At 39.4% G+C, this 12,129-nt stretch overlaps 3 protein-coding genes across 3 annotated transcripts in view; 1 reads left to right on the top strand and 2 right to left on the bottom strand.

Moving 5' to 3' along the window:
- Positions 1 to 136, bottom strand: part of tatdn1 (TatD DNase domain containing 1) — a 5,433-nt gene extending 5,297 nt beyond the window's left edge. The window contains exon 1 of the mRNA XM_029443161.1: positions 21 to 136. Coding sequence (XP_029299021.1) covers positions 21 to 99 — 79 coding nt within the window. The 5' untranslated portion in view covers positions 100 to 136. The remainder of the gene's footprint in view (positions 1 to 20) is intronic.
- Positions 137 to 938: 802 nt separating this feature from the next.
- On the top strand, positions 939 to 3,814 carry ndufb9 (NADH:ubiquinone oxidoreductase subunit B9). Its single transcript, XM_029442498.1, has 4 exons — positions 939 to 1,073; positions 1,844 to 2,036; positions 2,583 to 2,696; positions 3,401 to 3,814. Exons 1-4 carry the CDS (start codon positions 985 to 987, stop codon positions 3,530 to 3,532), a joined length of 528 nt encoding a protein of 175 aa, XP_029298358.1. The 5' UTR covers positions 939 to 984; the 3' UTR covers positions 3,533 to 3,814.
- A 225-nt stretch (positions 3,815 to 4,039) lies between these two features.
- Positions 4,040 to 11,296, bottom strand: LOC115016066 (microfibril-associated glycoprotein 4-like). Its single transcript, XM_029443728.1, has 6 exons — positions 10,865 to 11,296; positions 8,454 to 8,640; positions 7,603 to 7,737; positions 6,371 to 6,587; positions 6,066 to 6,261; positions 4,040 to 4,538 (listed from the first exon to the last, which is right to left on the bottom strand). Exons 1-6 carry the CDS (start codon positions 11,294 to 11,296, stop codon positions 4,392 to 4,394), a joined length of 1,314 nt encoding a protein of 437 aa, XP_029299588.1. The 3' UTR covers positions 4,040 to 4,391.
- Between the last annotated feature and the right edge of the window lie 833 nt (positions 11,297 to 12,129).

Below are 12,129 nucleotides of genomic sequence, written 5' to 3'. Positions count from 1 at the left end.
ATAAAGCACAAGTGTCTTACCAATGAATTTGTGATGAGCCATGGTTATATGAGAAATACTCCTAAAAAGAGACACACATGCAGCTCTCACCAATCCCATACCACTACAATACCGTAATCACTGTATTAGAGAGAAGCTACATTTATGAAAAAAAATGTTGGTTACTTTCCCCGTTAATCTATGACAATGTGGAGCAAATTTGCTTGTAATTAGTTATCAATACCAGTAGTGTAATGTAACTATATACATTTTGCTCAAGTACTGTACTCAAGAACAATGTTAAGATTCTTGTACTTTACTTGAGTATTTCCTTTGTATGCTACTTTATACTTCTACTCCGATACAATTTACAAGGAAATAATGTGCTCTACATTTAGTTGACAACATTAGTTACTAGTTACTTTACGGAGTCAGATTATTAATACAAAATAGTAATCAACTAATACATTATAATGTGTTAATATAGATTAAGTTACTCAGCAGCATATAGTTATTATATAGTATGTTTTATATTTATATGTATTTGATTTATTATTAGCCTTTATATTTGATCAATCAAGCAAACAGTATATAAAGTGGTTGAAATGTATCCCACCTTTACCAGCTGCAACATTAGTGATGTTTACGCATCATGCATCAATATTTATAATTCAATACAAATATGATTCTGAAATGGACCATTCTGCATAATGATCACTACTTTACGTACTTTGGATGCTAATACTGTCTGTTTTGTACTTTTACTTAAATAAGATTTTGAATTAATTACTTTTACCTGTATTATTTCTACACTATGATATTACTACTTACTACTTAAATAAAATGTCTGAGTACTTCTTCCACCACAGTCCTTTCCTGACCAAAGAGCGTCAAGACAAGAAATAGCTTTTGCGCATTGTGTACGCATTTACGGTTATAACGTCCGCATACCAGAAAATCCCAGAATCCTCCGCGCTGCTCAGAAGGTGACAGGGGACAGTGAAAATGGCCGCTGCCTATCTTACTCACCAACAAAAAGTGTTGCGGCTCTACAAGAAATCACTGAGGCACGTCGAGTCTTGGTGTGCTCATAGGTAAGAGAAGCTTTCTTCGTTTCAAGCTCTTGAATAATGAAAAATACACAACGTCGCATCTGTACTGCAGTCTGTTTGCTGTGCTGCTAAGCTAACAGCTAACTGCTAACTGCTGGCCAGGTCAGTTAGACAGCCCCCCCTGCAAAATATCTTCATAATCTCACATACTCTTCATTAAAACAGTAATATATCCCTGACACTTGCTGGTAATGTAAACTATTATATTGGTTAAAGAGAAGTTGTTCATTTATACTTTTACCGGGGGCCAGCTCGCAACGAAATCAGCGAATAGTCGAGTTACAGCTATACTTAAACTTGACCCTCAGTCGAATTAATAATACTTTACATAATACATAATACTTTGGCCTAAAATTAATCAAACTAGCTCAAAGGTTAGGCATGTGCCTATTTACAGATGGCAGTTGTCATTTTCTCTTAACACTGTTGTGTAAAAGTTATTATTGTTATTGTGAAATAAATAATGAAGCCACAGTTTCAGTCCCACATCTTCTCAATAATTAGAAGTTTCTTCTTGTTGTTGGTTGCTTTATTTATATTATATTACATTGTTTAAAGTAATCAAAGCAACTGTTTTTAATACTGTTTTTAGTAGTTGAGATTTAATTAAGTAATTCATTCTTGATGTAGTCAATTTACAACTTTAAAATATCTTTAAAAAGTAACACATTGTACAGAGTGACATAAAAGTGGCTCTCCCTCTGTGTTGTGATTTTAATAAATGTAACTGTTGTGTTGTTTTTGTGTTATAGATACACATACCGGTTCCAAGCCTGCCTTCTGCGGGCTCGCTTCGATGACAACAAAGAAGAGAAAGACATGGCTATGTCCACCTTGATGCTGAAGGCAGGAGAGGAGGAGTTCTGGAAAAATCAACACCCCCAGCCCTACATCTTCCCCGACTCTCCTGGAGGGACCTCCTACGAGAGATATGAGTGCTACAAGGTGAGGCAGGGCTTTATGTGGGTTATGTGGATAGCAACCATGAAATAATTTCCCAGTGGATATAATTTCTTCTTCCTTATTTTCTCCCTTACATTACTAAGATTTTTTTTATGTAGCTATAGATTTTTTTTGCGCAATTTTTTTAATTTATTGGTTTGAGACAGAAAACCCCAAAATGTGGCTTTGTGAAGCTACAATGAACTTGAAAGCTATTTCTCCTTGTCATCTCATTTTTTTGAATCAGTGGTTTGTTTTAAAATAACACCTTCTGATATTTTTGTGTTACTTTAAGCTGAGCGATGTTTTAATCAAACTATTAATCCTAATCATACATGTGTGACAGGATATATTGTAACTGCCCTCTGCTGGAGATGTAAGGGGATTGCAACTGGATTGTATCAACACAAACTCCATCACATATTCTGAGAAATTCTGTCCTGAGATGTTTTTATCAGGTGGCATATTTGAGCTAGTATCAACTTATTTGAAGACAAAAATATGACGGGGAAAATACTGAGAATCCTGAGCTCTGCTTTGTCCCCACAGGTCCCAGAGTGGGTACTGAACCACTGGCACCCCTCAGAGAAGGCCATGTACCCTGACTACTTCTCCAAGAGAGAGCAGTGGAAGAAACTGAGACTGCAGAGCTGGGACAAAGAGGTGGGCTGCTCAGACAAGTTTTACAAACCACCAGGGCTCATGTCTCCCCTTCTTTTTGCTATATTATGGTATTTTTTCCAGACAAAAAGTGAAATAGACATTACAGTATTACCCACTTATCATGCTAATACTTAAAGGAATACTTCACCCACAAAAAGATCATTTATATATCAGTTACTCACCCTGTGACTCTTGAATAACAAAAAATAGGAGAACAATCTTGATTAATTGAAGTAAATGCGGACAGCAAAACTATATCAATACATCAGTTTACAAACTATCACAACTGGTGCAGTAGTCTCATTTATCCAGTTGTATGCTCACTACTTCACAAACACATGACTTTTCACTAAAATCTGACTATTTAAAATACCGCCACATAAACAGTCTAAGACTTGTGCAGGCGCGCTGTCCGATGTGTTATTAATAGTTTTAGTGAAAAATGCATGCGTTTGAAGTAGTGAGCAGAGGACTGGATAAAGGAGACTTGGATTATACTGCGTGAGTTGGGTGAAAGTTTGTAAACGGATGATTTAAATATAGTTTTGCTGTTAAACACCTTAAAGTTTTCCCCTTTTCCTCTAAACATTTTCTATCTATTCACTTCGCGCTGATATTTTATAGACAAACGCAATAAATTGATAATGAAAACTGTCAGTGGCAGCCCTTGTTGTAAACGCTTGTGGCCTCCTGTCTGGTTTCAGGTCGCCCAGCTACAGGCTGAGACTCAACCCGACGGCCCCAAGACCGAAGCCCTTCCTCCTGCACGCACGGACGGAGACCTTCCTCCTCTGTGGTGGCAGTTCGTCACTCGCCCCAGGGAGCGCCCCACATAAACACCCTCCACCTCCTGCGGTATAAGGGGGAAGCTATCTTCACCACACAACAGCAGCAGCAGGAAGACCGGCTGAGCTCTTACTGAATTACTGTCTGTCTGTAAAGAATGTTTTATTAGTCATTCACCTGTGCAGGTTGCATGGCTGAAAAAAAAACAATCTGCCTGAATTTACACTGATCCTTCACTAGTCAGATAAGGATGTTTGTGACTTTGGGAAGTCCTGTAGATGTATCTATTAAAACCTGTAACTGTTCCAATAAATAAATATGATGTAAATGTTGTTTGTGTGTTGTGCACAATGAGACTTGTTTAAATCATATACACCTTTGCTCAGGTTGAAGGTGGGAAGAACTATGCTAGGCATTGTCTGTGGTCATCAGGCTCCATGCACTGATAAGAACAATAAAGGTGTAATTAGCACCACCCTGACAGGTGCAACAAAGCTAACAGCAGAGAGGGGACGATGTCAATCTGTTTTTTAATGCAAAAATACAGTTTTCAGCCTTAAATATGGGGATTTCCTGCTTTTCTCAGTTTTGTATCATTAAAGTGAATATCTTTAGGTTTTAGACTGACAAAAAACAAGACGACATTGAAAGACATCACTTTGGACTTTGAGTAACTGGGATGGATATGTTTCACCATTTATTGCCATTTTATCCATTGGATCCTCCTGACGGTGTAAATTAGAAAATGGCTCAAAAAGATAGTTTTATTTTTTAAAGGCTCAGTAAATTCTTAGAACCGCTGGAGACTAGTTTTGATCAAATGTTACTTACACAGGTGGAAATGGTGCATAAATTGGGGACTATTTTCAGCAGCAAATTAATACATATTGAGTATTACTGGCTCCATCACTATGGCGACAAGCGTGGCCTGAAGTTGCGTGGTCGTATCATCATGGTGACCGCCTTCAGCGAGTAGAAGTCAGATTCCTTCAAGGAGAACCAGACGATGCCGTCCGGCCCGAGCAAGTTCTGAGCTTTCAGAGAGTAGCGCCCCCCCTAGTAAAAAAAAACACAATTTCAGTGGTGGACGAAGTACTCAGACTTTTTACTTGAGGTAAAGTAGTAATAACAGTGTAGAAATACAAGTAAGTCCTGCCATCACATTTCTACTATGTAATAGTACAAACGTATTAACATCAAAATGTACTTTAAGTACAAAAAGTTAAAGTACTCATTCTACACAAATGTCCATTTCTAAATAATTTATTTAGTTATATTATTATACAGTTATATTTTGTAATTATAATTATTGATGCTTTAATGTGTTCGACCCTTTAATGTTGCAGCTGGTATTTTAAACTATATATACAGATTGTGAATTTCCCCAAGGGATCAATAAAGTTTGATCCTAACCTATAATAATGCATTATACAATATGTGTTGTAGTGGATTAAAAAGTACAATATTGGCATCTGAAATGTAGTGCAGTAGAAGTATAAATGAGCAGGAAATGAAAATACATAGTAAAGTAGATTCCAATTCCAAATTGTACTTAAGTACAATACATGAATAAATGTACTTAGTTACTTTCCACCGCTGCAAAATTAATAATAATAATAATAATAATAATAATAATACATTTTATTTGTATTCAGCTTTTCTGTAAACTCCAAGACGCTTGACAGAGTAAGTGAATATTAATATTAATACAACATAACCACAGTCTTGTTTTAACATTAAAGGCACAATGAGTAGGCTTTCCTTTTTTTATTATTATCTATAGAATCATGCAAAAACACTCCCTCTCAATCATCACTTATGACCTACTAGAAGTGTGTTGCGGTGTCTGTATCTGAGACCCTGCAGCTCTCTGCCTGGATGTTCTTATTTTGCTGTGTTCGGGTCAACCTCGGTAACATAGAGACCAGGGAGGAGGGACCAACTTTGAATGCTGTGTTTCATAACCGTGACCGACAACTCCTCCTCATTGTGCCGTTAGTGTTCTACTTTATCCACCCGATCTCACTCTCAACTCGTCAAATACCTTCGCTCGGTCAGTGCCCCTCGGTGTCTGGTACCGACGCACCTATGACACGCACTTAGCTTTCAACTAACTCCAATGTAAACCGATTTGCGTCATTATTAGACGGTCAGGAGACCGCTGTTCGTTTCCCCTGTGAAACCAAAAGTCAATGTTGACTTATTTTACCTTACGTTTGTTACGCAACTTAGGTACTTAACTAACACCAGTTACGTAACAAACTTACTTGTTTTACGCAACAAACGTTATTTTGCTTTTAGCCGAAACCACAAATCTTCTCCTAAATCTAACCCAGTACTCTTGTTGCCTAAACCTAACAAAGTAATTTTCTTGCTTAAGTAAATGTACGTTGGAAGTTTATTTTGAAAAGACTATGCATGTAACGAGTGGAAAGTGACATGTCCAAAACTGACACTAGAGGGTTACCTAGAGCGTCACATGTTAATGAGTACGGCCACTGACCAACAAGTTTGACGAGTAAAGTGTGAGAATGTGTTGACTTTGTTCTGTCTTCTTGAGCGTGGTTATGTCGACAGTCCTACCTTGTAGTAGACGCCGTTGAGGTTGGCGTAGAAACATTGGTGGAACCACCAGCCGGCATGGCTGATCTCGGCACAGAGGTTGCCGGTGTCTGGCGTGCTGAAGCCATGCTGGTCGTGGTACCAACCAAACGAATCCTCCACCGTTCCACTGAAACCGGACACATGGAGGCGGTACTGGTTCTCCTCATTCTCTATCCTGCAGGAGAAACCACAACCCCTTAGTTACCAGTTACCTGTCCTCTACAGTTGCCTCTGTACTGTTACTACTTATTTGTCTTCCATAGACTCACTTTCTGTCTGTCTACCTGAAGCTGTGGTACAGGGCGTGTCTGTGGGCGTGGCTCCAGTCCTGCAGGTCGATGCGGAGGCTGTAGTGTTCCTGGTTGGACAGCAGGTGGAGCTGTTGGTTCCCCAGCCAGTGTTCATCTTTAGGCTCGCCAAAGCCGTCGCGGTACTCAGACCAGCCACGATTAAAACTCACCAAGCCGTCGCGCCGCCTCTGAAACACCGTCCATCCCCCGCCTGGAGCACACACACATACACATATGTGATGTTTAAATATTGTTATTAGGGCTGTCGGATTAACGCGTTAATTTCGATTAATTAATCACAGAAAAAAATTACGCGACAAAAATATGAACAGCAAATATTGATATATGTGATTAATCGCGATTAATTAATCACAAAGCTTTTAATTAATTAGATAAATTGTTTTAATCGCTTGACAGCCCTAATTGTTATACTAATATACAAAGGTATACACACTTAGAAAGACATATAAATGTACACACATGTACAGTAGGTGTATGAGAGATATGGTACACTGACAGACATTCGTAGTCCTGGCTGGTTGTGCATATTGTCCAATTTCACGTATATTTATACACACAGAGTATAGTGGATATATACACTCACAGATATACTGTACAACATAGACTGTATTAGGGCTGTCACAACATCAGATTTTCACTACACAATTATTCTGGCCAAAATAATTCACAATAACGATATCATCGCAATATCTATAGAAAATTAGAAAATAAAAGTCAATTTAATTGCAACACCCCTCGTCTTTAATTAAGAAGTTGACGTAGTCACAGTGATGTCACAAGCATCGAATTTTGTGTTTTGGCCGTCGACATCTTGGTACCCCCGCCCTATACATACCCTGCTTTATCGTTTATAGATTATAAAATGAACATCATGCTGTATTGAAGAAGACTTAAAACTAGCGGTTGAGAACATAAACTGATCAGGAAAATGTTTACTGAGGTAATAACTCAAGTGAGAAGTAGGCTCATTTTCTCGTAGACTTCTATAAAATCTGACTTCTTTTTGCAACCAGTGGAGTCGCCCCCTGCTGGTCATTAGAAAGAATGGAGGTTGCCCCTAGCTGTCAGACAGGTATACGTCAATGTATACGTGCCTTTGTGTCTATACCTTAGTGTTTGCACCACTGAGTGCACCCACACATATTGGACATGCTGCATACACGTGTAAATAGATAACAGCGTGCAGGATACAGTGTGTGTCTCACCCTCGGTCTCCATGTCGCAGTAGACCGGCAGGATGGCGCCTGGTGACAGGATTATGGTATAAACACCAGAATGACGAACACCATTGTTATACAGAGATGCACAGTCGGATGGACAGAAAGACAGGTGCTGTCCATCTGAAGGAGGGAGACAGAGAGACAGGGCTTCACACAGCATCATGAAACACTCAAACTGTGATATCCTGAGTTGTTTTTGTTTCTGTTAATGGCATAGTGTTTGTTGTGAATGTAAACACAACATTTATTCTTTTGTAATTCAATTGTGGTTATGTTATTGTTTCCTGAGCAACCTACTGTATGTTCGGACAATAGGCTAATTATATCTATCGAATTATCAATTTATTCTCATCAAGCACTATGAAGAATAAATAAATAGCTTTTTTTCTTTTCAATTCAGACATTCATTACTAAAGAAAGGACAGTAACCTTTGCTCATCGGTTCTAACAGACAAGCCATTGACTTGATGTAAAATTAAAATAAGGTATAAACAATACAAATACAGACACAAAACAATTAGCGATAGACAGTTTGTGACCTGCAATCCCAAGGAAACAAATGTGACTGTAGGTAACTTAAGTCTTAATGAAACATTGGCTGCAAAATTAGATTTTTGTTTACTAAACCGAAACTGATTCAATCTTTTGTATGCCTCCATGTCCCTTCGGGGCCTCCTTACATCGCTTTTTAAAGTGAAGAAAAAAAACCCTGCGGAAAGTACTGCTGCTGTGTGTAGTTTTGATTGTGTTAAATGTTCCTTGTGACAGTAAGGTTGCATGAACATCATGTAACATGTAACTAATGCAACTCACCACTGTGTTGGTTGCATGTGTACCTGGTGTGTCTGGCATGCTGAGCAGCGGTGTAGTTCTGAGGACTTTTATCGTGCAGCCCGTGTTACTGCTCATGCGCTGCACAGCGGCTGACAGGTTGTGCAGCTGCGTCTGCAGCTCGTACAGCAGCGCTGCATGCACGTAAAGCAGCGTGTCGGTCTTGGCGTGACGAAACTCCAGAGAACGCAACTTGCAGGTCAAAAGTAGACTTTAAACTAACACATTCTACATCCTAAAGAGATAAAAAGAGAGAGGACAGGAGAAGGAGTTAGTGAGGTGTATCATTGTTCTCCTGCTTAAAACAATGCTGCCCTGAAAAGGAAACAAGCAGTAAAGAAAGGGTAAAGTTAAGACAACGAATGCACAGGGAAAATGGGATTCTTTCAAAAATAATCTATTGTTTGATATATATAAATGTGATTTAATTGTAGGTCAACCACATCAAATCCCATGAATCTCAATTGATTAAGATGCTTAGATGGCTACTGTTGCTGTCACTGGATACTGGTGTTATTGTGTTTGTCTTCATCTTCATTTAACATGGAACAATACACTGAATTATCTATGGCGAATCATCAAAGTGAATACTTTTCATTTAGATGACGCAAAAGTAGATAAATTCAGACAATTGTGAAGCTTAAATGCTCAAATCTGAAGATAAAATATGGTCTACTGCTCTATCAGGACAAACCATGGCACCATTTTAAAAACACAACAAATGACACAAAGTCAGACTGCAGTCTTAACTTGGTATTGACCAGGGGTGTCCCCAAGACACTCAGTTCCAGAAACCTACTCTGTGGGTCAGGCAGTGTCTCACTCAGAAGGGTCAAAATGCCTGCAGCTAATCCTTTTAGCATTCAGGGTTAAGGAGGACTTAACATGAAGACAGAGAGATAAACAGAGAGGGAGATAGGTGGCTGTTGTGTTTTACCTGCCAGAATAATCTTTTAAAGCAACATCATCATTGTTGTTGTTTGCGTTTGTAGCATTGCCTGTATGCTTTCTGTTCAGTTTTAAAATGTATGTGATTGTATATTATTTCAAAGTCAGCTGTTTCTCCGGTCTCCTGTCTGTGCTAAAACATTTAGCTTGTGAGCAAGCTGTTAGTCTGAATATCAAAGAACAACTGAGGCAAACTTGTTGACCTGTTGTTGATGCTAGACCAAAGTCAACGAGGTCATTTGTATTCATCTTTTGGGGAACATGAATTTCGTAAAGGTGGACCAAAGTGCTGCTCAGACCGATCAACCGATTCACAAATGTAATGTAAAAATTCTGCTTATGCTTAAAGTCCTTTACTGTTTTTGTATTTCCCCTGTCCTCTTTTAACACGTGGTACGGGGTGAAGGTCTCTGTCCTAGGTGTTAATGGTAGAGGGAAACAGTAAATGAGTAAGGAGGCGGTGGGACTGTGTTCGACAGAAAAATGTCCAAACTGATTTATTATTGTCTCAACAGTGTTATTCTCTTGCCCTATTTCTGACCCTGTATAAGGAGGAGAGCACACTCTTTACACGGTACCATTGCTTTACAGACCTTCGTGCTGCATGCTCTGATCCTTTGTGCTGAAAGTCTCTTTAGAATAAAATAATCAAAGACAAACTTTGTATCTTTTGATCATCTTTGTTAACACAATTTCCACCACACCACACATCAATCTTATCTGACTGTTGAATCTAAAATAGGAAATACATCATATTGAAGGAATACTTTGACATTTTGACATGTTTATAAGCTGTTAGCGGTTAGCTAACCCCTCTGCAATAAAACGTTACAGTTCAGAAACCCCGTAAAACCACAACTTCACTTCAGATATGTGTACGGTCACAACAAACAAGATAACACATGTTAATCAGTGAGCTTTACAGGTGTTGGTAGGTGGATCAAGTTACCTTTGGTCAAAGGTAAGAACGTCTCAGCTAAGCTAACTGGCTACTTGCTACTTTAATGGTATCAATCTTCTCATCGTTAGATGTTTTGCTTTGTGTCATTTGCGCAAATTTGCCCATTAAACATTTTCAACTTGTTTAAACATCAGCATCAAACATCCATTTGTGGCGCATTTTCCTGCGTCTTTTCATTGACTTTGTATGCCATCACATCTCCTCTAAAACTGTCCGAACTCACAGGAAGTGAAATATCCAAAATAACAAACTATTCCTTTAAGATAGTTAAGCTTCCAGCACATTTTACATACAAAGACAGATATGCTGTACTAGCAAAAAGCAGTGTACCTGCACCTGCAGGGCCTTGACTCGATGGTGGTGGTCCCTCAGCTCCTCCTGCAGCTCTGACATCGTCTCCCTCAGCTCCTCCAGCTGTTCATTTCTGTTCTGGTTCTCGTGGAGCCAATATGAGATGTCGTCCGTGCAGCGAAACATATCCGGGCAGCGTTGCTGTGACTTTCCCACCAGCACTGGAGGCAGTGTTGCCATCAGCCGGCACTGGCCGCTAGACGTCAGATGGCTGCTGTACTCGCCACACTGTGCTGATGAACTATCAATAATCCGGTTGAAGGTATGGTTGGTGTTAACAGTGTTTCTGCTGTCTATCACCGACTGGGTGTCTGGGGATAGATCAGAGTGTGTTTCCAGGAGGGAGGCAGGAGGATGCCAGTCAGTGTCCTCATAGTTGTCGTTGTTTATGTCCCAAATTGTTTCAACGTTTGTGTCTAGTACATCCCGGCTGGTTTGGATAATCATGTCCAGCACATCCCCGTTTGTTTCTGTGAGGGTGTTGGGGTGCACATCCTCATCGTGTCCAACGTCTGAGCGTTCATCAGAGGCTTCACACTCACCAGTGAGCAGTAACACAATAGTTAATAAAATGGACGCCCACTTCATCCTGAAAATTCAGTAACTAGCCATCCCTGGTTGTTGCTGACTTTTATCCATATCAACTTTAAGTGAAGTCACCGGTAGACTCAGTTTCAATTCCCGGATCATTAGCGTCAGACGTACATTATAGCAACAAAATGAGGTCCAGACTTCGCCCAAAATTAGGCTTGAGTTGTAGGCTTAAATACAGTATTGCAAAGAACTGTCCATAGCAAAGTCCAGATGAAGTTCATGAAATCTTTGTCCATGAATTGTAACACAAACCGGCCAGGACCTTAGCAAACTCTGTAACATCCCAGCCAGGTGCCGGTGAAGGTGATCAGCCGGGTCCAATGACACGAGACATAATGCATTATCATTCTCTTGATTGGTAGTGGAAGAGATCAGTTAAAGTGGAAACAGGATTACAAACAGTGAGAGAAGCAATTGTACATCAGTGTGAGGTCCCAGCCAGGTAAAAGAAAAAAGGCTTCAGACTGGTTGAATCTCCCATTTGGATGGAAACAAACTGTTGAAGAGCTGAAACAAAGTCCAGATGAAGTTTACACAAACTTTTGTCAATGTATTTGGGCTACAAACGGGCTGCACCCCATCAAGATGTCTAATTCTTTACTATCTTCAGTGGGACAAATGTGCTCTACATCTTGAGTAAATTAAGACCCTTTTCAAACTAAAACAACATGGCTGACTTCAATACAAGGACATGTTACTGGAAATGTTTGAAATGAGAGTGCAGCAGCAGAAAAACACTTTTTTTCAACAGAATCATACAATATCAACATTCTTGTCCTGCATTAGTCCTTTTCAAAGTGTTTAAGTCTTTTTCATTTCTTTCCTTC

Source organism: Cottoperca gobio, chromosome 11, assembly GCF_900634415.1.
Source record: "Cottoperca gobio chromosome 11, fCotGob3.1, whole genome shotgun sequence".
In the NCBI taxonomy this organism is placed as follows: Eukaryota; Metazoa; Chordata; class Actinopteri; order Perciformes; family Bovichtidae; genus Cottoperca; species Cottoperca gobio.
Note: the sequence above shows the minus strand (reverse complement) of the source record. Positions and strands in the feature narration are given on the sequence as shown.